This window comes from Mixophyes fleayi, chromosome 8 (assembly GCF_038048845.1).
Source record: "Mixophyes fleayi isolate aMixFle1 chromosome 8, aMixFle1.hap1, whole genome shotgun sequence".
Taxonomy (NCBI): domain Eukaryota; kingdom Metazoa; phylum Chordata; class Amphibia; order Anura; family Limnodynastidae; genus Mixophyes; species Mixophyes fleayi.
In genome coordinates, this window is record NC_134409.1 from 135848361 (window position 1) to 135875301 (window position 26941).

Consider the following 26941-nt stretch of genomic DNA (forward strand, 5'->3'; position numbering starts at 1 on the left):
AGAGCAATGCAGTTATTCTCAGCTAAGCGTGGGCATTAGTAACTAGCTGCATACACCCAGGTCTCTTGGGGAAGGAAGAAGTTAACTTAGACCTGTGTCCTTGTCGCATTGTAAGCAAAGCTGAAGATTTATTCTGGAAAATATTTGTTGTTTTTGAAATGACATAATGCCTCTACTGTTCTCTGCATGCTGCTTAGCATCTGATTCTGCACAGTACCACTTCTCTACAATCCTTAAGCAGCTGTCATTATCTATTATAGACAAACGCACAGTACTACGTTCCTGCTCTGTATGCTAGATGGGAGTCTTAGTATCTGCCAGCTGCACAGTACCACTTCTATTCAATTCCTATGCAGCTCTTATTATCTGTTCTGTTTGTATAGACAAGTGCACAGTACTACTGTTCCTGCTCTGTATTCTAGATGGGAGTCTTAGTATCTGACAGCTGCACAGTACCACTTCTTTTCTTCTATTTGCAGGGTGTACTTGTCATAATCTATTACCGACAACCACACAGTATCACCGTGTATACTGTACCAATCATCATCATCATTTATTTATATAGCGCCAGCAAATTCCGTAGCGCTTTACAATTGGGAACAAACATTAATAAAACAATACTGGGTAATACATACAGACAGAGAGGTAAGAGGACCCTGCTTGCAAGCTTACAATCTATGGAACAATGGGAGTTTGATACACAAGGGTATGTGCTACATCATATTGCACAATGGACCAGCAAGAATGCAAAGGTAAAAGTATTTAGTGGGCTGTGTGTGTTGCAATGTTGGTCAGAGGGTTGTTGTCTTGTGTTAGCTGTGTAGAGGGTGGTATCTAGAGAGATTAAGATTCTGGTTCAGGAATATTATAAGCTTGCCTGAAGAGGTGGGTTTTTAGAGAACGCTTGAAGGCTTGAAGACTAGAGGAAAGTCTTACTGTGCGAGGGAGGGAATTCCACAAAGTGGGTGCAGCCCGAAAAAAGTCCTGTAACCAGGAATGGGAGGATGTGATGAGAGTGGAAGAGAGATGCAGATCTTGTGCAGAACAGAGGTGTCGAGCAGGGAGATATTTTGAGACAAGTGAGGAGATGTATGGCGGTGCAAATTTGTTGATGGCCTTGTATGTTAGTAGAAGAATTTTATATTGGATTCGTTGAAATACAGGCAGCCAATGTAGAGACTGACAGAGTGGCTCAGCAGAGGAAGAACGATTTGCAAGGAAAATCAATCTAGCTGCTGCATGCAAAATAGATTGTAGGGGTTCAAGTCTGATTTTGGGAAGACCAGTAAGGAGGGAATTGCAATAGTTGATGCGGGAGATGATGAGTGCATGAATTAATGTTTTTGCTGTGTCTTGTGTGAGATATGTGCGTATTCTGGAAATGTTCTTTAGACGTATGTAACATGATTTAGATATAGAGTTGATGTGGGGAATAAATGATACTTGTGAGTACCAATGAAGGATGAATGTATGCCCTGCTGTACAGAGGTGTCCCAGAGTTATTGGCATTATTCTGTTCCCATATCTATTTTTTTTAAGTCTAGAGACTCTGCTTATTGAAAATATTGCAATCGCCCCTTTTCTATGAAACCTATTAGAAATGGGTAAATATAACTGGAATAAACTAGCACTAAACACAAATACATTTGTTTTGTTCCTCAGACAGCTTGCCACCCAGATGGTGAGATAGGTATCAAGCCCCCGGATAGCTACACGCTGGAGGCAGGGGGAGCTGGCGAGCACAGAGCGGGCGGCTCAGGGTCACCCGAAGGCCAACTGTGGTAAAAGATCAAGTCTACACACCACCTTGATCTTCTCTCTGCTCATTTACCACTTCCCCTGGCATTGCCCATAGCCGGCAGCCTATCCAGACATACCAGTCTTGCCCATAATTATTCTGCCCGAATCTGGCACCATGAAGGGACCCGTGTCATGGGCCTGTGGGGAGGAATATCCATCCACCGTAGACTGGCAGTCTGTGGAGGTAACGAGAACTTCTGCCTCATCTTATTAAGGTGATACTGAGATTCTAATGGCTATGGTGGCTTAATCGGGTAAGACAACCTCACCAATTAGTCATACAGGGCTACCAAATTTCCCAGCACGCTTTGCTCCAGAGTCTCCTAGGGTCTTTGATTTGAGTCCGATATATTTGGCAAGACAATATATCTCTGACACAATGGGTAAGATAGGAACTGTCTTAGTCTTCCCTGACCTCCACCACATCCTCTGTTCCTTGGTCCTCCTTATATGAGCATAACAGTAGATGGGTCTCTAGTAGGTTATGGAGGTGTCTATGAAGAAAGAAGCAGTAAGAAGCATTTGGACAGCCAAGGAATCAGCTCAGAAATAAATCTGTGGGCACTTAAAAAGGCTTTAGCAGGTTCAAGGGGGGGTCAAGGTCTCCATTCAGCTGTTCATACATCCACAGGATGGGGGGCACTTGTTCAATATCTCTACGCAAGGAAGCACTGGAGATCTGGGATTGCAACATATTCAACGAATTAGCAGATTAATTATCTCGCCAACACCATCTTTCACAATATAGTTGGTACCTTTGTTCAAAGATGGACCTTATCACGATCCTTTCCTACATGCACAGACCCCTCGCTTTGATTACAAAGTATGGACGAAGGAATTGTGGAAGAGGGATGTGATATCTCATGAGTGGATCTGAGGCATCCCTAGGCCTTTCCCCCACCAGCCCTGTTGTTGAAGGTCCTGCACAAAATCAGGATTGAGCAGATAACCCAAATAGATCTGGTATTCTCTGCTTGACCAGCCAGAGCTTCCCCTGATCGGTCAGCTGCACAAAACCCCTGTGGATCCAGGATACTACTCAATGCCTATGTTGCCTGATGGCAACATAGGTTAGTAACAGATTTAGCGTTAGCATCACCAACAAGGGCTTTGATTAACGCTTCTGTGAGCCCCATTCTAAGGCTAGAACTCCAATCACATCTCGTCCCTTTCTACATTTATCCCTAGAATCTTTGCTACTAAAAACAAGACATGGTTGGCATCTTCTAGGATTAAATTATAAGGATTCTCGCTTCCCCCAGTAGTTCTCAACAGATAACAAGCTGGATCTTCACCTGCTGGTCGGTATCTACCTCTCACGACCTATTTTAGATATTCCATCACATGGGACATCAACCCATTCTTGGCTTCGTTGGCCTCAGTGGAGACAAGATCTAATATCTTTAACTATGACATAAATTAGCCTATTAGCTTTGCCCCTTGCAGCTAGAGGTGCATACAGACTTCAGGGGGAGTCTATGTCATCTTGCAAGGGCACCCTAAACTCTTCCAGTTGGCCCATTGTGGCATACTAAGCCCAGTCTGCGTGTGGTGCCTCGTCAGTCCACCTTGCCCGTCCAGCTCCTGTGGGGGAGGAAGTCTCAGTTGTTTCGGACCTGTAGGAAACACTTCCAGCCTGTGCGATCCTCCTCTATTAGGGCCTGGACTGTCACCACTATGAGGGAAGCTGGTATTGATACTAACCAATCCAGGGGTCACTCACTACGGGTGCAGCTTCTACTGAGGTGGCAGCAACGAGCATGCAATTATGCATGCTGCCCGCTGGTCCTCGGACTTTTGTGAAACATTACTGTCCATCAGCTATTATTGCATTTATTGTTTTCGATAATCATTATTTACCTTGCATCTTCATACGTTATATTATGTGGCATGTCTTCTTTCCTGCACAAGGGTTTACCACTTATTTTTATCAAACCTGGGTTTTCCCTTCTCTATTGCCATCCGTAAACAGATCACGGGCAGGAACATGCATGCTGTCGACTCTGTGCCTTCATCGTGTAGAGGGAGGCTCCCTGGCTAACTGTTGTCAGCTGGCAATCCTATTTCTTTAGAACAAATCAAGTTTGCAGGTCATAGATTCCCAGAAAACTCGTGTTTGATGTCCTTGGATACTATGTAACGGGCGTGATCTGTGTTGTCCAGATTTTTCTTTCTGTAGCAAACTAGGAAATTATTCAGATGCCGATTACTGCAGGCTGCCATATTTCTGTACACATCTAGCACAAAACCGCGCTGCTAGTATTTCACAAGAAATGTTTCTTATACCTTCTTAAGCGGTTTATGGATCTCACTTTTTAAAAGCTTGAACAGCACTGTCCAAAGCACCAGTCAACTAAGACTGAGCATAAGACACCCATTTGTCAATTTGAGTATTTAATGTTGAATAGTATCTGTAAAGGAAGCTATTAAAACTGAAACTAGGGAACCTGAGTTCAAAACAAAAACACTGTCATTCCTTATAGATACATTTTCAATAAGATGTGGGCACTTTAAAGACAACTATTGTCATTTTGAAGCATTGGGGGCTATTTAACAAAGTATTTTTAGCCTAAAATCTGCAAAACAAAGTTTCAAAGTTATTTATAACTAAAGGATCTATCTGCTGCATTCCCACTGACCTCATATGCAAAACTAGTCCTCATAGGTTTCTATGGGGACTGTGGTTGTGTGTGATTTAACAAATTAAACTTGTCCGCAATAGCCAACGGCAGCTGAAGATGGCATTAGCCAGTGAAGCCTATTAGAAGAGCATTGCAGTAGAAGGACTTTTGGATCTCTCACCACAGCTAACCTGCTGTCCCCTCTGGTCACTATCGCAAGTATGTCTCTGCGATTGTGTGATCTAGGGTCATGCGTGTGCAAAGCAACTTTGCCATAGAGACCGGAGAGGTCTCGGCCTTTTGGCTAAGATCAAGTGCAGTTGTGGCAGAGCTGCACTTGGTCCTCTGGGCCAAGGGGCCGGGTGAGCTGCGTTGAAAGCCCGGGACTAATGTGCCCCCGGAGTGGCGATCCGGGGGTGCCAAAAAAAGCACAGGTCAGCAGCACCTTGAAATAGATATAATGTGATTATGTTGGCACCAAGCACGTTATACCACTTTCAATATACGCACCGCCTTTTATTCTTTGCCCCCGGCCTTATGGCTGGGCGAGAAATTTTTTATAATAGCCCAGCCATGAGACTGGGGCCGTAAGCCCTCGCCACTTTTTTATTTATGACACTTCTTGTTTGTCACTTTCACATTGATTGCTTCACGGATTTTTAGGGGTGGGGGTAGTTTCTTTTGGGCTCTGTGTCCCCTAAGATCTAGGGGGGGCTGTGCGGCCTTTTGGTTCCTGCCCCCCTGAACCCCATTGTTTGCTCATCCTTCCGGGGGTGAGACAGTTGTCAAACCCTGGGTGAAGCCTCGGTGGATCCCAGGGCTGAAAGGGACCTCCCTAGCCATTCGGTGAATGGGGTCTGAAGACCCTTGCCCCCTAAGGGTCCATTAGGATCCGGGGGTCGGGGACTAGGGCCTATCCTTTTTTTTTGAGGAGGGCCAAGAACCGCACCCTAGTACACGTTTTTTGCGTTTCGCACTTTTTTCCGTTTATTAGGGCACAAAAGCACTGTTCCCGGGCTTTCAATAAATGGGGCCACAAAATCCCGTTAATCAATAAATATGCCGCATTATTAGATCTCCCAGCAAGGTAAACACCACGAAGTTAGACATTGTCATTTTGTAAGTCCATGTCCTTAATGTTTCGGTCCGCTAAATCTTGCCAATACGACCGCCTCGTTATAGACCTGTACTACCTGCTGGGTATTTAGGATGTCTATATGTTTGGACATGTTGTGCTGCACTACACACGTTTCCGGTTTCATAATTTTAGTGGACTCGGTATCCTCAGTTAAACTTTCTGCTGTTGGAATGCTCACATAATACGGTTTCTCAGGATGTGTAAAGTGATGTCAGACGCTGGAAATTCCGTGGTTAGCATAAAGATTTCCCACCCGTGTGTGCGACAGGCAAACGGAGGCAGACTTGTGTAACACACCAGTGTGAGCTCGACAACAGAGATTATTGCGTAATATCACAGGCTGCCAAGAACAACTGAAGGATTGTTTCATAACAAGGGCTACGTGCCCATTGTCTTCTAACCACCAATTAGAGGCTTGCTTTCATTTTCTAAACTGTGCCAGGAAAATAAAAATGAGATTCTGATTGGTTCCCGTTGGATACAGCAAATCAGCGTTTATTGCTGTGCATCATTACAAAGATTAACAGTTCACTTCTATGTATAAGGAAGACACAGGAAGCACAACGAACAGCATCAGGTTTTTAATATAAACAGTTGTAAGTTATATACAGATACAGTAACACTGGACACAGAAGCCCTTCAGTGTAAAACAATATATTAAAACATTTTTGTGCCCTAGACATATATCATTTTTACACAAATATAACATGTGCAAATTATACAATACATATCAGTTATAAGTTTTTTCTTTTCTCCCTATATCCATGTTTGTGTTACATGAAATAACTAAATATAGCATTACAAAATAGGAAAGGATAAACAAATGTTGGCCGTCGTCCTTTTAAAGTGCTCACTTTTATATGACACAGTTCTTCACAATATTACTGACCAAGTTTTCTTTTGGGGGGGACCAGTGGATCGGGGTAATGTCACCTCTAAGGTAAGGGTGACACTTAAGTGAATCCTTTCTTCTTGTCTTTCTACCATGGCCTGGGGCTTGCAGTGATTATCTCTGATCCCTATAAGAGAACGATTGGCCCAGATATATAGTGATGGCTGCTGCTAACATAATCATGTACAAGTAAGGTACAAGAAGTGTTATTTGCTGTTGAAATAAGCCAGAAATAAACATATTTAGTTTTTGTCTCAAAATATGTCATATTCATAATTGATCATACATCAAGTCATACATTATCTACAGCAGCTAAACACGATACAAATATGTGTCATTGGGCGACAGTCAAGCTCAGGCCTTGAAGCGGCACTTTGACGACAGGCTTCCAGATGGACACTTTGTATCTCAGAGGGGTGTGACATTTTGGGTGTATGTGGATTCAATTTCTGCAGCAACAGCTCTGTACATTTAAATTAAACCATAGCAACCAATCGAATATTTACTTTTATTGTCTATCTTACACTTTGCAGTGGTTTAATGCAAATATTGCACCTAACTAAAATGACGGTAAAGGAGACCTTGGGTCATCAGTGTTTGAGTACTTGTCATAGACGTTCGATCAGAGAAAGAGAAAATGTCTCAGGATTGTTACTGAAATAAAGAAAAAAAAACAAATAAAAAAAAAAAAAAAACTTTTTAAAAGAAAATGTTCTATAAATGGACCTTACTATACATTGCTACTATAGCATATCCCCTGGGTGCTGCATTTGTCAAGTTATTGGTATATACCTAATCTATATATATATCTATATAATTTTGCTCTGTCACTATATCTATACAAATTTCTGAGTTTTTTGGGGGGTATTTACAGTGAAATATTACAATAGCTTTACGTTGTAGTAACCATTTCCTACAACACTGTGCAGGGAAGGTATGTGTGTTCCAAATGTTATTTTCCTGGATGGGGGAAGCAGCGACCAAATTATATCTGCTGGTTACATAACTCTCCTGGTTCCTGATTCAGGGTCCCAAGTCCAAATCATCCATAACACTAAACAGATGACTGTAGGTTACTATTCTCCGTTACTAATTCTTAGAAATGTTCCTCTTCGTTTACATGGACAGTAATCTGTTATATGCATACAACTGATATATACTTCCATTTTAAAACAGTTTTAGCCCTTGGTCGGCTTGTGTTAATATTTATTTTTCACCAAAGTCTTAGTATTTTCAAAGTAGAACTGTTTATTTGTTTTGCTTTGTGGATACAACACTAAAATGCTCTAAGGTGCATTTCAATCTTTCTGCACCATTTTGACAGTTGCCTCACTACTCTGTGCTGCTGGAGGACCCTGCTCCTTCCACTATATAACGCTCAGGCTGTGACTTCCTGCTGCCTCCATTCCCCTCCTCACATCATCTCACTGCCCCTGTCACATGCACCCCTGTCCTCACTAACACGTCACTCATCTCCTGATATACTCTGTGCTGCTGGGGACCCTGCTCCTTCCACTATATAACTCTCAGCCTGTGGCTTCCTGCTGCCTCCATTCCCCTCCTCACATCATGTCACTGCCCCTGTCACATGCAGCCCTGTCCTCACTAACACATCACTCATCTCCTGATATATACTGTGCTGCTGGGGGACCCTGCTCCTTCCACTATATAACTCTCAGTCTGTGGCTTCCTGCTGCCTCCATTCCCCTCCTCACATATGTCACTGTCTCTGTCACATGTAGCCCTGTCCTTACTAACACATCACTCATCTCCTGATAAACTCTGTGCTGCTGGGGGACCCTGCTCCTTCCACTATATAACTCTCAGTCTGTGGCTTCCTGCTGCCTCCATTCCCCTCCTCACATATGTCACTGTCTCTGTCACATGTAGCCCTGTCCTTACTAACACATCACTCATCTCCTGATAAACTCTGTGCTGCTGGGGGCCCTGCTCCTTCCACTATATAACTATCCGTCTGTGGCTTCCTGTTTTTTTTTTTTTTAAGCAAAAGTTGCAGGATAGAATGTATAAACCATTAAAACGCCTTAAACTACATTGGATGGCCATTCAAATTAATAGAAATAATTCTACCCAAGAGCAGAAGGGGGCACAAGCTTCAGTACAGCTTACAGGAGCAGCACAATTCCATGATTTATTAATGTAGTCGCCACAACTTTATTTAAACTTAGCGAAGCCACAGATCAACAAGGGATAAGGACGCGGCTACAATATCTAATGGCGTTCCTAATGAATTGTGTCACGGAACTCATTAAAAAAAAATAAAAAATCATATGAGCTGGTGAATACTAGCAGAGTACACAGAGCAGAATAACTACATTTACTATTGTATACAAGTACTGGATGATACCAAACAATGAAAATTTTAAAAGACAAAAACATATTATTTTTCTCTCCTAACCCCCTTTTTAAGACTTTCCTCCACCCTCCGTTATCTCAGCTTTACTGTCCGCCTTTCAGAGTCAATGAGGCTCTTGTGTGAATGCCAACTCTATGCTTTAAAAGCTACCATTGACGTATATCAAATGTCTCTCTGCCATCTGACACCCTCAAATTCTATTTGGGGCTGAAGGGTGGATATTCACAAGACTATCCCTTGGCCCTTTAGAGATGAAACAGGGATAGTATAACCTATAAAGAATAAGAATCCACCAACTCAAACATCTGTGGCTTCAAGAAGTTTCCCCAAGCTACACGGTATTCAGTTCCGCAGTCCATCGTCCGAGTTTTCTGCTCTGGTCTGTTCCCAGAAACCAACCGCCAGTCGGCGCAAGTCTTTCGCAATGTTTGGTCGGTTCTCAAGGTCTTCGTACAGAGATGCCACAATTTCCAGTTTTCGGTAATCTTCTGGCTTTACGAGACTCCTGATCACCTGGAGGCACCGATCTTTCAGGGTGAAGACTGTTGAGGAGACATTTTTTTTTTATGTTTAATTACAAAAATTACATTTCACTTTGTTAAACTCCAATGGGTCACATGAGCCTGATGAAGAATCAAGAACATGTTTATATATAGCGTATCTCACATTTGGGGATATTATTGTGATTTTGTCGTTGGGGTTTTGTCTTTAATAAAATTGCTGTTTTAAATCCTGCCGGCAAAAAAAACAAAAAACCGCTAAAATAAAACAAATAAATAGAAATAAAATAAATAAATAAATAAAAATCGCCAATTTTAGAAAACCAACAGAAGATACATTAAGCACCAGGTATTAGAATCTCATATGATCCTAATATTTAGCAGCGGTCAAGCAGATCATTTGGTATTTTAGCTGGAAGTAGGTAATCTATGAGGGTTACAGCGTTTTATCACTATCAGATATTACAGCTGTTTATTTTTATGTCCCTACAATTGTATTCAATGCAGAAACCCCGGTAAAGCTGTATTGTATCACAGGAAATGGAAATACAAATTTCTCCCGGCTCACATAGAGACATGGCTGAAACACTCAGAAAACCGATGAAAATATAAAGGAATGCACTTATTAAAAGTTAAAGGAGTGTACAGACCAGGGAATGAAAGTCGTCTGAAGGTGCAGTACCTCTGTAAGACAAGGGCCGGTGACACACAACTCAATCTCTGACGTGCAGCATTTTGTGTACAAATGTAAATACAACTGTACCTGGCAGAGAGATGTTTACAAGGGCTGGCTGCCCATTCTCATTAGGGGAAGGCACATATATCTCCTTCTTGTTTACTGTCAGAGCCACATCGGTCTCCACTTCCCGAAACAACCAAATATGACCTGCATGGTAGAACAAAATGAACCTATTTAGTCTAGTTTAGTACCGGGGGAGCCTTCACATTTTCAAATCTTAGGCAACATGTTACTAGAAATGCCACAGAAAATAATTAAAATATACATCCATTTGTGTAGTAAGCAATGTGTATGTTATGTAACGTGTATATGAAATGTAAAAAAATATAACACTATATATGTAGTTTTCTCCCTGTAGCACTTTACATTTGCAGAATAAAAACCACATGATAAAAATAAACCTATTAAAGATTACCAGACTGCAGAAAAGAGAGCTGAGCATTGGATAAAATGAATGTAGATGTGCATCCATAATACCCAATACTTAGCTTCTGGATTCTTTTAATATGTTTATTTTTATCATGTAAGATGTCTATTTCTAAGACAATTAATACTGATCTTGCTCAAGACCTACTGCATGGGGGACCAGAAATATAATATTCAACATGAGCAGACAAATGCAACATGTCACCGACATATCAGCCATGTAACTCCAGACACACGCTGCTAACATGTTACATGGCTGCATAGCAATAGCTGAAACACCAATTGAAAAATTCAAACAAAATAAATACAGTAGTAAATAAATGGTGGAGCTCAGGATTATACAACATACGTTACACACAGTCAGACAACAATATACATACAACATACATGTTACACACAGACACCTAGGTACATACAACATACATTACATACAGTCAAACATCCTGAAACATACATGCTACATACAGACACCTAGGTACGTACAAACATGTTACAAACAGCGAGACACCCAGGTGCATACAGCATACATGTTACATAGACACCTAGGTACGTACAAACATGTTACAAACAGCAAGACACCCAGGTGCATACAGCATACATGTTACATACAGACACCTAGGTACGTATCAACATGTTACACACAGTGAGACAACCAGGTGCATACAACATACATGTTACAGACACCTAGGTACAGACAAACACGTTACATACAACATACAAGTTACAGACACCTAGGTACATACAACATACATGTTACACACAGACACCTAGGTACATACAACATATGTTACATACAGTCAAACACCTAGGTACATACATGTTACATACAGACACCTAGGTACATACATGTTACATACAGACACCTAGGTACATACATGTTACATACAGACACCTAGGTACATACATGTTACATACAGACACCTAGGTACATACATGTTACATACAGACACCTAGGTACATACATGTTACATACAGACACCTAGGTACATACATGTTACATACAGACACCTAGGTACATACATGTTACATACAGATACCTAGGTACATACATGTTACATACAGATACCTAGGTACATACATGTTACATACAGATACCTAGGTACATACATGTTACATACAGACACCTAGGTACATACATGTTACATACAGACACCTAGGTACGTACCAACATGTTACATACAGTGAGACACCCAGGTGCATACAACATACATGTTACAGACAAACACCACATACAATACACGTTATTATAGCTCCTGTATGTAGTACATAATCGTATAACAACATAATACAAACAATAAGGCCTCCTATGACCCCTCTCCTCCCAGGCAGCACGCACCCAGGTAGGTGGTCATCCTGCGGCCGGTGCCCGGGGGCAGGGCCGGGTAAGGCTGCGGGGCCCCCTGGAAGTTGACCCAGATGGGCTGCACGGTGCGGGGGCTCCGGTTACAGAACACGGCGTGGGCCGGCTGGCGGCTGTTGAAGGATCGGAGCTGAGGGACGGAGCTGGCCGGGGAAATCTCCTGCGGCATCCCGAGGCTTGGCTGGGGGGAACTAGGCCCCGACGTGTCACCAAGGCAACCGCCGCCATGACAGCACGTCACGCACGCAGCGTGTGACGTCAGAGAAAGGGCTCAGGCCTGAATCACTGCTTAACTGCGAGTCCCAGCATGCACTGCGAGTCACAGCAGACACTACCACTCCCAGCATGCACTGCGAGTCACAGCAGACACTACCACTCCCAGCATGCACTGCGAGTCACAGCACACACTACAACTCCCAGCATGCACTGCGAGTCACAGCACACACTACAACTCCCAGCATGCACTGGGCATCCTGGAACTTGTAGTACAACACTTGGGGATATTTAGGCCTGGTGCAGTCAGGAGTAATGGTGTCTGACATATTACTACAGGGACAGCAGAGCACTTAGTGTGGTCACTGACCTCATTGTGTCTTTATTGAAGACTAAGGGACCATTATAAAGACCTTCTATGGTCCTGACAGGGAAGTTTTATTCTATAACTAAAACACTGTACAACACAGCAATCACAGTGCATTATGATGATGATTAAATAAATAAAGATACAATAATTAGCTACATCCTCTTCCCCTCTCCCCGACTTACACAGACCACCGACCTCCAGTCACCTGTCACCATATTGTAGCCATACTGTGGGCTTAATATTTATAAGAATGCAGCCAACCAATTCACCATACACATCGCTGAGGCACCAGGCACCATACACATCGCTGAGGCACCAGGCACCATACACATCGCTGAGGCACTAGACACCATACACATGACTGAGGCACTAGACACCATACACATGACTGAGGCACCAGGCACCATACACATCGCTGAGGCACTAGACACCATACACATCACTGAGGCACCAGGCACCTCATGCCGCAGCGATGTCACTTGTTTTTAGTGAACTGATAATTTGAATATTTGTCCAAACCAGAAAACCGTTACCTCCACTGTTTGTAGGCGATAGGAACACCTTAAATAACGCTACTGGATCAGAGATCATTAACCAATGTGTAGTGACTCCAAACATGAGGTTTAGAGGGGCGCAGAATGTGTTTGTGAGGTTATATCTGTAGTAGTTACAATCTACAAACACAGATTCTTGTTTAAATTCTAATTATACCCCGTTAATGACTGTTGGCATATTTTCATTGCTGGAATGACTCATTATCTTGTTTAAAGAATACTTCTGACATTAATTGTAGTGGTGTAACATGATTTGCAATATTTTATGTTTGTGCTACCATTAGAAGCGTACATGTATTCTATATTCCTTAATTACGAGTTTGCTTGATCTGTTGGGCAATCGTTACTTATAGCTACGATTTTAACACTGTCTCAGAGCGAATCAACTGTATTATATGTTTATTCAAACACAAAATGTTTTAATTAGAAAGGTGAGGCTAAAATGGAATGTAATATTTTATTATGTTGTAGAGGAAAGTAAACTTCACTAGTTTTTACCTTTCCTTGAACATCTGTTTACCCAGAAAATAACTAGTATTCAGGATTAAGTTGCTCACTTCAACGTTAAATTTCCCTGAAAATCAATTCTACAATTCAAGAAACTGATTTTTATTCATAAACTTTTGCAGATTGTTATTTTCTCCAACTATTTATATATAATTTAAAAAAAAGCTAAATACATTCTGTTAAAAACTTATTTTATTATTAGCATATAATATTTAGCGACAGTTCCCTTTATACACCCAAAATCATTAACTCACGCAATTTATTTTCCCATAATTCAGATTCCTAGTTAACCCAGATTAACGGGATAAGTGGCAATAGATTCTTATAACAGTTATACCTTATTTGGAACCAAAAAGGAGGCAAGTGGTGGATTTTACGGCCTGTGCATACTTCAGGTTGCATGGGTGTCCCAGTTTTTCAGATGAAAATTTTGGGAGCCCTATATATAAAGTGTAACGCAGTCCACATTGACAGACATCATCGTATCAACTTCCAGACAGCAAAAGCAGAAGGTAGGAGTGTCGTGAAGGCTTCTCCTGATTGGACAAGTTTTGTTGGCATCCAATCAGATTCCTCGTTCGCTCTGCAGCTGTCTACTACCATTTGAATGCTTCCAAACATCAGAATAATTCCGCAGTCTCAGCAGAAATAGGAAGATAACCGATGGGTGTCTCTGAGGAAATCGAACCCCCCTCCTCCTCCCCAATCCAACACTTACTAAAAAATCTTCAATTGTGATAATCTTCTGAAATTCTTAAATATATTTGTGAATGTTATCGCAGCTCTTTGATATACAGCAACTTGTGTTTTAGTGCGAGTGATCTTTAAGAAAAGAGTCCTCTTGCCCGGTTTTAGTTACCAGAACCAACGCTGCTATCTCAGTATCTATAATCTCTAAAGAATACACACACCGTTCCTGATGTGATCAGCTGCTCATCAGTCTTCCTGTAACTTCGCTGCTATCCTTATTCCTCCTACTTATATAATCTATTACTCAGATGTTTATCGTGAATGCTTTTTCTGGCTGCCATGTTGTTGTTACATGAATTATGACAGAATTCCTGATCGGAGCGGTCACTTAGTTATATCTTAGTCAATGCTGAGTCTTCACTTTCCACTGCACCTTCATGTAACTTGCACTCAATGGAGAGATCCCAGAAGCAGCTCACAAAAACATGGATCCACCACAGAGCAGGAGCAGAATGGCCCAACAGAGCAAGTAGCGGAAATATCACAAGTCAGCGGTATCAATGGCGCCTACTGGTGAGGATGAAGGAGGCTTATCGGCTGCTGTCAGACAGGTTATCATCCATACTCTGGGATACAGCATCTGGGACCGTAAATCACCAGATATTTTACGTTACAGGCAGTAGGTGTGAACCGGAGAGGAGCGGAGGAACGTGGAAATAAGTGCTGGAAGCTTGGTATAGTCATTCTCCCAAACCCGGCTTCAAGTGACCCTGGTGGCGATAAGACGCGGCCATTGTGAGCTGAACCTGCGCGGCCTATGACCTGGGCTGTACCGTTCACAATATAAATGTTCCGGATGCAGCCAATGTTAAAGCACACATATTGTTTAATAACTATTTTGGTACATTAAACGTAATACCAGGGGCGGACCTAGATGCCCCTCCTTCATTCTGATTGGCTGACCCCGGAAAACCCGCCCACCACCTGCGATTGGCCCCCACCCTCTCCACCCGTTTTGATTGGCGTCTTGGATCCAAATTTAAAGGACTTGTGCTGCTAGGGGGAGCAACTGCCCCGATGCCCCCCCCCCACCTGGATCCACCACTGGGTTATATCCACGTTTATTCATTTGTAACCACCATTTTCCTCCCCCTGGCTGTGGTTATCATTTATTCAGTAAAGCGCTGATATGTCTTACAAAGTCACAATTCCAAGGTCTGTGCCCCTGTCCTGCTGGTTTTGTCCCAGATATCCATCATGTATGACATATTAAATCATTAATTTACCTTTTTAGGTTTGGGTGGAGTTTATTGAGTTTATATATATTAAAACATATTTTTTTTTAACTTAATGTGGATTCCCCTAGATCCGTCAGGGTCCCCTATGACTAACGGTCCCAATCCTCACTTCTGTCCATATTACTGTATGACTTGTCTCAAGGCAAGTGGGAGGTTCAATGGGGAGGGGCACCGACACCTCTGTTGTCTAACTCCACCCAGAACTATATGTAGCCAGTAGACAGTGATCATCCTGCAATATAAGACTTAATTTAGGACTTTATAGCACCACTTGGTAAAGGAGGATGTGAAGAAGAAAAAATTCAAACTGTACCACATGGGAAACTTTATTCCAAGTAAGAAACAATAGGAATATATAATTTCAAGCAATCAGCCGTGTAGATTATAGAAACATATAATTACACTATATATAGGCTGTTTAAACATAAATAAAACAACTTTCCATTAAACTCTTATAACAAACTGAGGTGCACAATAGTCAGAAAGAAACGGGGTGTCCGAGTGATCGGTACCCACAATATCAGAAATATATAGAGGGTGGACAATCTTTGGCACTCAAACCTCTATGGTATCACATTTTACAGTTAGGGGACGGGATATGTCGGCGGTCAGCGGTGGGGTGTGACCGGCGGTCAGCGGTGGGGTGTGACCGGCGGTCAGCGGTGGGGTGTGACCGGCGGTCAGCGGTGGGGTGTGACGGCGGTCAGCGGTGGGGTGTGACGGCGGTCAGCGGTGGGGTGTGACGGCTGTTAGCGGTGGGGTATGACGGCAGTTAGCGGTGGGGTGTGACTGGCGGCCAGCGGTGGGGTGTGACTGGCGGCCAGCGGTGGGGTGTGACGGCGGTCAGCGGTGGGGTGTGACCGGCGGTCAGCGGTGGGGTGTGACGGCGGTCAGCGGTGGGGTGTGACGGCGGTCAGCGGTGGGGTGTGACGGCGGTCAGCGGTGGGGTGTGACTGGCGGTCAGCGGTGGGGTGTGACTGGCGGTCAGCGGTGGGGTGTGACTGGCGGTCAGCGGTGGGGTGTGACTGGCGGCCAGCGGTGGGGTGTGACTGGCGGCCAGCGGTGGGGTGTGACTGGCGGCCAGCGGTGGGGTGTGACTGGCGGCCAGCGGTGGGGTGTGACGGCGGTCAGCGGTGGGGTGTGACGGCGGTCAGCGGTGGGGTGTGACGGCAGTTAGCGGTGGGGTATGACGACAGGGGTGTGACCATGTTGGAGAAACAGGACAATGACAGAAAACAGGCAATGAGGAACAATACAAAACTTTGTAAGTTTGCTCACAGCCAGAACACAAAGAGAAGTCTACGTCTAGCATATACTTTCTATTGTGCTGGACCCATTTTCCAATGCCCATTATGATGAGATGTAATTATCATTTCCACCCTAATACCTGTACTACAGACACGTACAGTAGCCTATACCATGGGGGATTGAGTGCTAAAGATTGTCCGTCTCTTGGTTAAATACCCAACATTCTATAACATGTAACAGTAGTATCTGGAGATATCTCAGTGCTGAACCAGGGTTCTCGTTGAAGGACCATCGGGACCAACTTATGCTTCTTTGGCCGGTGAACTAGGACTCACCGGTGAACTAGGACTCACAGGCTGATTTTCCACCAACCTCTCCCCGGAGCCATTGGACGAGTCGTGAGCGGTTCGTTTCAGCAGGTAAACGCCGGCATGAAGTCCTCCTATATTCACCCAGACCGTGTGCATTTTTCTCCACAGGTGACCAGCTTTCGCCAAGGCCTGGAAGTACATAATACAAGGTTTGGCTGGGAAATTTCCATATCTGCAAGACTAGCAATATATACCAGAGGATTCCTTGAAGAATACCCTTCCGTCCTGTTGTGCATCACCGAACAAAGGGGCTGGATACGGTACAGGAACCTGGAGGCTGTCACGAACAGCCCAGTTCCCAAAATACACCCCTCCCTTCGAGGGGTGTATTTTGGAAACTGAGAAAAATATATATTATGCCCAGTATGCTAATTACCCAATGGGGCTGTGCTCTGTTTATCAATTTTTCCCAAACACTCACCCTCAGCACTGTCACAGCTCCTCATTGATCTGGAGCTCCGATAGGAGACAGAGACAAAGCTCAGCCCAATAGAGAAATTTGCATGTTAGCCGCTCATTAGCATGTTAGCCACTCTAACGGCTAAAAACTCTACCAGGCAGAGGGAGGGGAATATTGTTTCACATTACAATCAAGTTAATTAAATAACATAGAACCCAACAGCGTTAAATACTTTTCTAGAGCAGAGAGATAAATATATTGTACAGAATATTCCAATAATTTACCTTGATGAAGCATTTTCTATCATGAGTGAGGAGAACAGCTCTCCCCGTACTGGCTCGGCACACGCGGCTCATCTCTCGCAGGCAGGCCGGGTACAAGTCCCAATTCTTCTTCCTTGACCCAATTCTGTGCGGAATAGAGAAAGCGGTTGATGAGGTAGCTGAATGGAGAAGGGGGTAAATGTATCAAGCTGAGAGTTTTCCATTGGGTTTGAAAAACCAATCAGATTCTAGCTGTCATTTATTTTAGTTCTAAAAAATGACAGCTAGAATCTGATTGGTTGCTATAGGCAACATCTCCACTTTTCAAACCCGCTGGAAAACTCTCAGCTTGATACATTTACCCCTTGATCTGTGCTTCTATCTACGCACAACTCCTGTCTCTCTCACCTCTTCCCAAATGGCATGTCTGTAATTATAACATCCACACTTCCACTCCTCAAAGGCAGGCTAGATATGTCCCAGTGTGCAGCATCTATCGGAAGCCCCTGGTGGGCGCTGTATAGAGGTAGAAAGAGAAAAGTCAATTCTAGCACCGAGTTTTATTTACTAAAACTGCTCAAAGGTGCAAACTTGCGCTAAATCCATTGTCTAACTTACACTAGACAGATAAAAGTCAATTGCTGATTGGTCGCTATGTTTTTAGCCCAGATTTGCACCTTTAAAGAAGAAAAGGATGAATATTTAGTACAATCGCTGAAAGTGCACCAACCACTGACACAGGAGGCAGATATATTGTAAGTAAAATGATCGTATCACTCTGATGAAATGGAAGGTCTAATACAGGTTTTTCTTGCCTTTCAAGATTTCTTAAAATATTTCAGAATATATCCATCTATCTTTCTATCTATCTCAAACCTCAACCTGTCTCTCTCCACTGGTACATTTCCATCCTCCTTTAAACATGCGCTGATCTCACCTATTCTAAAGGAACCATCTCCCGATCCAGCCGTTCTCCAACTACCGCCCTATTTCTCTCCTCCCCTTTACCTCCAAACTACCTGAGCGATTACTGTACAAACACCCGTCTCACTTTCTCTCCTCTCGCTCCATTCGTCACTCTCTGCAGTCAGACTTCTGCCCCCAACATTCCACTGAAACTGCTCAGACAGAAGTGATCAGTGATCTATTTACTGTAAAGTCTAATGGTCATTTCTCCTCCTGGACCTCTCTGCTGCTTTTGACACTGTTATTCACCCTCTTCCTCTTCACCCCATTGGCCTTAATGAAACAATTATCTCCTGGTTTATTTCCCACCTATCAAACTGCTTTTTCAGTGTCTCTACCTCTGACACATCCTCCCCTCCACTCGCACAAGGCTCTGATCCCTTTGTGAACTTTCACTCGTTCGGCCTGAGGTACAACCTCTATGCTGGTGACACCTAAATCTACCTCTCTCTCATTATCTACTATCTTCTCATGTAACTACACAGATGTCCCAACACTACCTGAATCTCAACATGTCCAGAGCAGAGCTCACCCCCCCCCCTATCTCGGAGCCACCACCTCCCCTCAAATCTCCATCTCCCAGACCCGCTGCCTCGGTGTCATACTGGACTCTGCCCTCTGCTTTACCAATCCCCTAGACTACAGCAACCTCCTCCTCTCCGGTATTCTGCTCTCCGTACAACAGATAACGTTCCTCAGTCACCTCTCCGCGCTCTGCTGCTTCCTCAGTAAGGAGGAGATGTTGCTGGCGGTTCTATTCACGGCGTTGATGTTATTGTCGCCAGCGATGAAGAAACAGCGGGTCCACTCGGACACACCCTGCAAGATACAGTACACAGGGCCGTATTACTTCAGTCCAACTGGGTGGCTTTTGTTTTGGTTTTAGAGACCTGTTGCCCACACACAGCGGAGGCCGCCATTTTGTGAGCTGAATCAATATTCCTGAGAACGTAGCCAATCATTTCGCCAGGAACTTGTGACATCACTGGAATGATCTCATCTAGCTCTACGTGAATAGACAGGACTCAGGCTACACAATGCTGGCCCTCACTGTGTGTAGTGTATAGTTTACTACTCTCCTCAGTTTTTCTTACAACAGTTATTTCATTTAGCAAAGGGTGATTGAGCTCCACGTTACCTCTATGGGGATGGCTCCGGTTCCACACATTGGATCAATGACAACATCTGATGGCTCCAGGTCGCAGAGCCTGGAGAACAGAGAAGATAAGGCTGCGGTAACAGAATAACGACACCACCAGATAAAATAGGCAAATTAAACTCACTAAAGGGGTACAGAGACCCACAGGAGGGGTACTGAGCTCACCTGAGCATCCCATAAGCCAAAGTGGACCGGAGAGTCGTGGGCCCGAAATGCGTGATATTCCTGCGGTGCAGACTTTCCTCGGTCAGCGCAATTCCCACCAACATTTCATTGAAACTGATGTTCAGGAGAACCTGGGCACACATTAGGGCAAGAGTAAGACGAGGCACAAGAGGGGGGACGTCATTGTGGCATGCGGTACGGCAGCCATTTTGTAGGAACTAATGACCTTACTGAAGCAGGAAGTCATGTGACGCATCTCTGGATCACATGACTATCCTGTCCCAGCTTCCCGAGTTAGTCAAATCCGCAAGAGGCTGGATTGGTGCAAAAGTCTCAGACGCCGGAGCCAGACAGCTCAGACATTGGTTTACATGAGCGGTGAGAGAAAAATGGTTGAACAGGGTTGGGCCAATCTTGAAAATAATTTATAATTTCCCTTTCAACTTTCTCACTGGCTGCAAGAATTGTCCGACTCCTGATTTCTGAATCACTTTGTGCGCCCTTGTTTAGTAGCTACATTATAAAGGTCATGGAGATGTCCGTCCCTTTATCTTGAGTAAACATTAACTGTGGAAGCTAAACTGATTCATATTACCAGGATCTGTGAAGTTATCTCACCTGTTCTCCTCATATCTGATCGCAAGCTCTGGTGGCAAGAGAATACACATCTACCAGGTGTATAAATGCAGACATGTATTCTATGGAGTTTTGCTTCTCTGTATTCAGTTTACAGGACTGTATACTATGCGGCTGGCCGCTCTTACATACCTCAACGTCAAAGTTAGTCATATCGGCCTTCCACTGGAAGTGGTCCTGAACGGCTCCTCCGAAATCCCTGGCTGCGTCATTGGATGTGAAGCTGTGTTTGTCCCCAGCGCGGTTGCAGGTGACGCGGAACCTCAAGACGTTACCGGCATCAGTGACGCTACTCTCTGCGTCACTGACAGCGGCTGGCGCAGCGTCAGGTGATGGAACCGATAAAATTTCTGGTCTATCGTCTGCCTGGTTCTCTGCGCTCCCAGATTCCGCCTGGCCTGGAGGGGACGCCAACGGCTGCTCGCTGTCCTCCTCCGGTATCTCAGCACCAGGAGATGCCACCGGCTGTTTCCTCTCCTTGCCGGCTTTCTTCCTCCTGTTCTTCTTCTTCTTCAGGTTGGTGTTTAGCTCCCAGATCCTCAGGGCTTTATCCCAGGACAGCTTAGCAGCAAGCTCCTGGAAATCCTGGAGCGCAGCTTCCTACAGAAACCAGAGAGCGGTATCAGTTTATAGGAGCAACATTGTACTTTACTTATAGTGTGGATGTATTACAGCCATAATACCTGTCTGAAATCACTCAACCCCTCCCCCAATCTCCATATAATCAGTGGGAGGGGCCTAGGTGACATCAGATGTAATTTAGTGTCTGTTGGTTCCATATTCAAAATTCCGTCAACTCTGAAAATTCTATTCTGGTTCGTTCTAAAATTCATGCTCTGTTACTGGATGTTAGAATGAGCCCATTGTGTAGGAAATAAATGGTGGCGCAATAGAGGTATAATTCAGTCTGTAGATATAAACATATCTGCTCCTGATCTTATATGGGTACATATATAGATTTTCCTGGGGACTTCCAAGCCCAGAACTTTAGGAGTAAGCACCATATTTTTTTTTATTACAGTATTTGACTTACGGGTTGTCAACAACATGGTTTGTTTTAACTGGCATCTTAATTAAGTTAAAGCTTGAGGGTCAAAGTATGTGTGTGCCCTAGGGCTCCCTGTTCATAAGCTTTCATTCAGATGCAAGCCTGCTATTATTATTATTATCGTAGATTTGTAAGACGCCACAGTGCTCCGCAGCGCCGTACAGCAGGGAAAACAGGACAGGGACATACATAAAACAGGACATACATAAAACAGTGACATACAAGGAGGACCCTGCTCATTAGAGAGCTTATGTTCTAAGTGGAAGAGGGCACAGCTGAAACAAGAGGAGCGAGTGTGGCTCAGAGTGGAGATTGGGATAGTTGTGAGGGTGCATTAGTGTGAATAGTGTTATCAGGGATAAGGTCACCTCTAAAAAAAGAGATGGGTTTTCAAAGGGCATCTAAAGATTTGAAGGCTGTGGGAAAGTCTGACTGAGTGTGGTAGGGAATTCCGTAAGTGGGGAGCAGCACGGGAGAAGTCTTGTAGGCAGGAGTGAGATGTGGTTACCAGAGATGAGACAAGGTGCAGGTCAGAGGAATATGTAAAGATGGCAGAATGTGACGCGCTTCCACAGACTGACCTTTGTTTCTTTAAATGGGAAGTCTGTGAACTCTTGAACCACAACAAACAGATTATCCACTGACCTCAGACGGTGAACCTGGGTAAAACACAAAGGGATTTAATGTTAATCACAATCCGACACATCTAAACCCAGCTTCGCTGTATCCCCGGAGGTCTGACTCCGATTCCCACATCACCGACACAGTATTAAACTGTATCAATGTCTGTATATAGATTAGATAAATATCTGATAAAACTGAAGCGTTTAGAATTAACTAAGTCTGTCCAGGATGTTACCTGTCCCATCCCCTTCACTAAAGCAACTGTGAAACATGGCGGCGATTCTCAGACATCACCGATATTGGGACTGAAATGGCGAAATTTAAACAATTAAAGAAGTTTTATACCGAATCCTGGTAATGACCCCTCTCTTCACCCTTCCGTGTGCTACTAATGGTACTTGGCAGCCTTCCTGGCGGATGCCTGGGAATAAACTGGGATTAATTTTTTTCACACCCGGTTATAAGAGCCAACCAACACGAAAATCCATAGCGGTAAGGGAAGGAGATAATTTAAAAACTACAGAACACCTACAAATCAGTTATTGGCTGGCAGACTTTTAGGTTTACTCTACGGATTGGAAGACTCATCCACATGGGCGTGGCCAGAAATCTGAATGTGAATAACTTGTTATCCCACCAACCTCATGGCTGCCGACAGAGCAGGACTGAAATACTCCATCACACTTCACATCTAAACACAGCTTTATGAGAACGTTATGCTATGGCTGACTCTCACACATTAAACTTTTTTTTATTTCAGTTGTCATTTAGAACATGTTCGGGGTTCCCCTTCCTACGCTCACCTCTGCCAGGATATTCTCATTGATGTCAAAGTAGATTTTGCCCCGGTCTTTGCTGATTTTGCAGCCACATCCCAGCTTCTCCTCCACTTCTGCTGCTGCTGTGAATTCAAACCCTGTCGGCACGGTGGCTCCTATGGTCACCAGGGGACTTTTAGAGGGCGTCTCATCGCCGGGCACATGGTCATCCAGCGTGGCCTCTGTTAAGATGTCTGCCACCACGTCAATCTCAGACATGTTGGCAGCGTAGAGGCTAAATTAATCTGTATGAGAATACCAAATATAAAATGGAGGACACATATCATATGAAGAACAGTGACAGAAAGTCTGGCACCGATATTCCTACGTTATATTCATCAGCAGGTTCTAGACCAAGGACCGCATGGGTGGCCCTCTAACCTTCAAAAGGGCCACACAGTAGCCTTACTCTCAGTAATAAGGTAAAACAAATAATTTAATCAAAGAAAGAGACACCTGTCTGTAGTAACATATTAGCAGGCATGCTAAACAAGTGTTACAAGCTATAACAAATCTGACAATAAAACAGGAGAAGGCACCGAAAACTGGTTCATGGAGATGATTGTCAAAGGAAGGCTAAGTGGACAGAGAAATCTGCAGTAGGTGATGTTGGGAGCTATTAATAATACGGGCTCCTCTCCCTGGATGGTCACAGACTTAAAAAAAGAATTGTTTTACTATGAATTACTTTTCTTATTTTCCTTTCAAACAGAGGCGGAACCAGCGAGCTATGGGCCCGATGCAGGGAGCTAATTCCCTGTGCAACGAACCCCATTATCGCCATGGGCCCCGATGCACCAATGGTAGTTCCGCCATTGCTTTCAAACCACTTCCAGTACTTAGGAATTATCAAAGGCACCGATCAAGCAAATCTGTGGAGTTTGTATGTTCTCCACGTGTTTGCGTGGGTTTCCTCCGGGTGCTCCGGTTTCCTCCCACACTCCAAAAACATACTAGTAGGTTAATTGGCTGCTATCAAAATTGACCCTAATCTCTGTCTGTGTGTGTGTGTCTATATTAGGGAATTTAGACTGTAAGCTCCAATGGGGCAGGGACTGATGTGAGCGAGTTATCTGTATACCACGCTGCGGAATTAGTGGCGCTATATAAATAAATGATGATGATGAATGGAAGAACCAATTATTTTACCACTCATTTTAGCTCGGGAGGGGAGTGAGACCAGGCTCCGCAGTTTATGAGGAACATTTTAAGAGTGGCAAAAAAATACAGTTATCCCAATGACCGGCTCAATCTATCCCTCTAATGGACCAGTGATACCCCCAAGCCCAGCCATCACCTGACCCTGGAGCACTACAATCCCCATCCAACCAAAGTTACTGAATAACATTATACTTTTTTGCATTTTAAATCCACCCATCTCAATATTAATTTATAAAACCAATACAATAAGAAATGCATGGTGAGCACTGCACAGAACACGCAGACACTGAGGACTAGTTAATGTGCAGTTACGTCAGTATTAGAAAACTGGGACAACGTTCTAAAACCTGAGACTGTTCCTGCCACATTGGCAGATGTCTCCCATACACCATGTAATGACACTATAGTCACTCTCCTCCCCATGATAACTTCACATCCTATATAATGATAGTTCATATGACTGAAATACAATGTTATTTCCCTACCAGGAGCGGATTGCGCTGGTCAGTCAGCGTGCGCACCAGGGGGCAGACATGACACTCATCGATGATTCTGCGATCCGCTTTAGGGCTGGGTATCTGTAACGCTGATACTATCGATGTGTGAACACTAGATGGCGCTGCGTGCTCCCCAGAATTCCTATACTTGCCGCCTGCTCTGACGCAGGGCGGCCGCTAGGTGTCTCTGTGTGACAGTTAGTTAAGAGTTTTTGCTGGAAGTGGATATAAGCTAGTAGACAGAGGGGGTCTATTTACAAAGGTGCGATGAGCCCATCGCCTTATTTACTAAGGGTTCAGCGCAGGAGAAATCAGAGATTTCTACTGCCATAACCCTTTTAACGTTTCTGAATGCAGCCTCTATATATTAATATGGGGACTGCGAAACTATGCATATGACAAAGCTTTGCTTTTTGCAGCTATACCATACTTGCCAACTCTCCCTGAATGTCAGGGAGACTCCCTGAAATAGGGGTGATCTCCCTCACCCCCTGAAGAGTCTGGCATTCTCCCTGATGCTGAGCCAGTACAAGACGAGGTTGGCTTCGCCATCTGTGACATGATGACACAGTTCAGAAATTGTGTCCTATGTCCATGTATTGATGCCTATGGAGGTGGCCATTTTCATGGAGACCAAGATTTAATCAAAGACTGACAGGTAAGACAACATGACTTCAGTAATGGAGACAGAATTGTAAAAGACACTTCAGTCTCTAGAGGTTCATTAGCTGCTTTTCTTTAACGCATAGTTGCCTACTCTCCCGGAATGTCCGGGAGACTCCCGCATTTCTGTGAGACCTCCTGGGAGAGCAGGGCAACCTCCCGGCTCTCGCCCCCGCAATAGATAAGTGACCGGGGGGGCTTAATGACACAAATATCGCAGAATCTTAGCCCTTGGTGTCAATAGTTTAGGGGCGGGTCTAAAAATGATGTGATTCATCAAGTCCCGCCCCTGCACACGCCCACCTCTCCCGGGATCCCCCTGAAGCCAATGAGAAAAAGTTGACAAGTTTGTATTATCATCTTATAAAAAAAAAAGTTTCAAATATGCCCTTAGTGTGAAAATGTAACGCTGTGTTAGGCACAGGCCCGACCAACAATTATAAACAGAGCCCTGAATTTAAAAGATCTTTGCATACAGGATTGTGACATGATTTTAGTTGATATTAAGATTAAGGGAGAGATTTATCAAACCTAAAATGGAAAAGAGGAGGTGTTGCCTATAGCAACCAATCAGATTCTTGCTCTCATTTTCTAGACTGTCATAATCTGATTGGTTGCTATGGGCAACACAGGGGCAAACGCAGAATTTGTAGAGGGGGGTTTCCACACCACACCGCCAGTGGGCGTGACCAGCATGCATGGGGGCGTGGCTATAATATTAGACAGTGCTTGGCTGCTCTCCATCTCTTCCTATCCCCATAATATACATGGGCAATGCTGCGTGCACTACTGTTAGGTGCACACAGCTCTCCCTTTTCAAGCAGAGCTGTGTGAAGCGGGGGCAGGGACCAGCCACCTCAATTATACAGTGGCCCAGGCTTGGAGGGGGGTTTCCAGGCACTAGGAACCCCCCCCCCCCTCGGTTTGCCTATGCAATACCTCCACTTTTCCTTTTTAGAAGGTTTGATACATCTACTCCCTAAATGTACCCGACTCCTTTTTTTATATATAAGAAAAAGATTTGTGCTCAGCAGTCAGCACCACTGGGAAATACAGAATCGGGAAGCATGGGTTGTTCAAACGCGGAATGCATACCTCCAAGATGTCAGAAAGCGGGCAGATTTGGGGGTGTGGTGTGCACAGGTCGGGGCGGGGCTTATTTTGTCCCACTTTGTTCTGGATACATTTTGGGAAGTTTGCAGAAGGGCATAATGACAGATTATTACAGCGTCGCCTCCTTTGCTAAAGTCATTTTGTATCCTGAACATACGCAGCCATCCAGTTCACTAGGACCCGGTGACATCACTGAAGCTCCTCCCATGAGGATTTTTCCCAGCTCCTCCCCCGCCCCCTCCTCACCTGTCGGTCATCGGGCTCTCAGGCCAGAAGCAGCGCAGAGCAAAGATCTTTCTGGAAACGCAGAGTGATGTCCTGGTC

At 44.2% G+C, this 26941-nt stretch overlaps 2 protein-coding genes across 2 annotated transcripts; both read right to left on the bottom strand.

Annotated features, from left to right (window-relative positions):
- Window positions 1–6125: 6125 nt before the first annotated feature.
- On the bottom strand, window positions 6126–12108 carry VHL (von Hippel-Lindau tumor suppressor). Its single transcript, XM_075183728.1, has 4 exons — window positions 11830–12108; window positions 10092–10214; window positions 9126–9370; window positions 6126–7105 (listed from the first exon to the last, which is right to left on the bottom strand). Exons 1-3 carry the CDS (start codon window positions 12020–12022, stop codon window positions 9171–9173), a joined length of 516 nt encoding a protein of 171 aa, XP_075039829.1. The 5' UTR covers window positions 12023–12108; the 3' UTR covers window positions 6126–7105; window positions 9126–9170.
- Window positions 12109–15786: 3678 nt separating this feature from the next.
- THUMPD3 (THUMP domain 3 tRNA guanosine methyltransferase) lies at window positions 15787–24941 on the bottom strand. The gene is made up of 10 exons (XM_075183729.1): window positions 24830–24941; window positions 23169–23428; window positions 22323–22400; window positions 20826–21293; window positions 20058–20188; window positions 19872–19941; window positions 19437–19552; window positions 18176–18283; window positions 17789–17912; window positions 15787–17233 (listed from the first exon to the last, which is right to left on the bottom strand). The coding sequence occupies exons 2-10, from the start codon at window positions 23400–23402 to the stop codon at window positions 17036–17038; spliced, it is 1527 nt and encodes a 508-aa protein (XP_075039830.1). The 5' UTR covers window positions 23403–23428; window positions 24830–24941; the 3' UTR covers window positions 15787–17035.
- Window positions 24942–26941: the final 2000 nt, after the last annotated feature.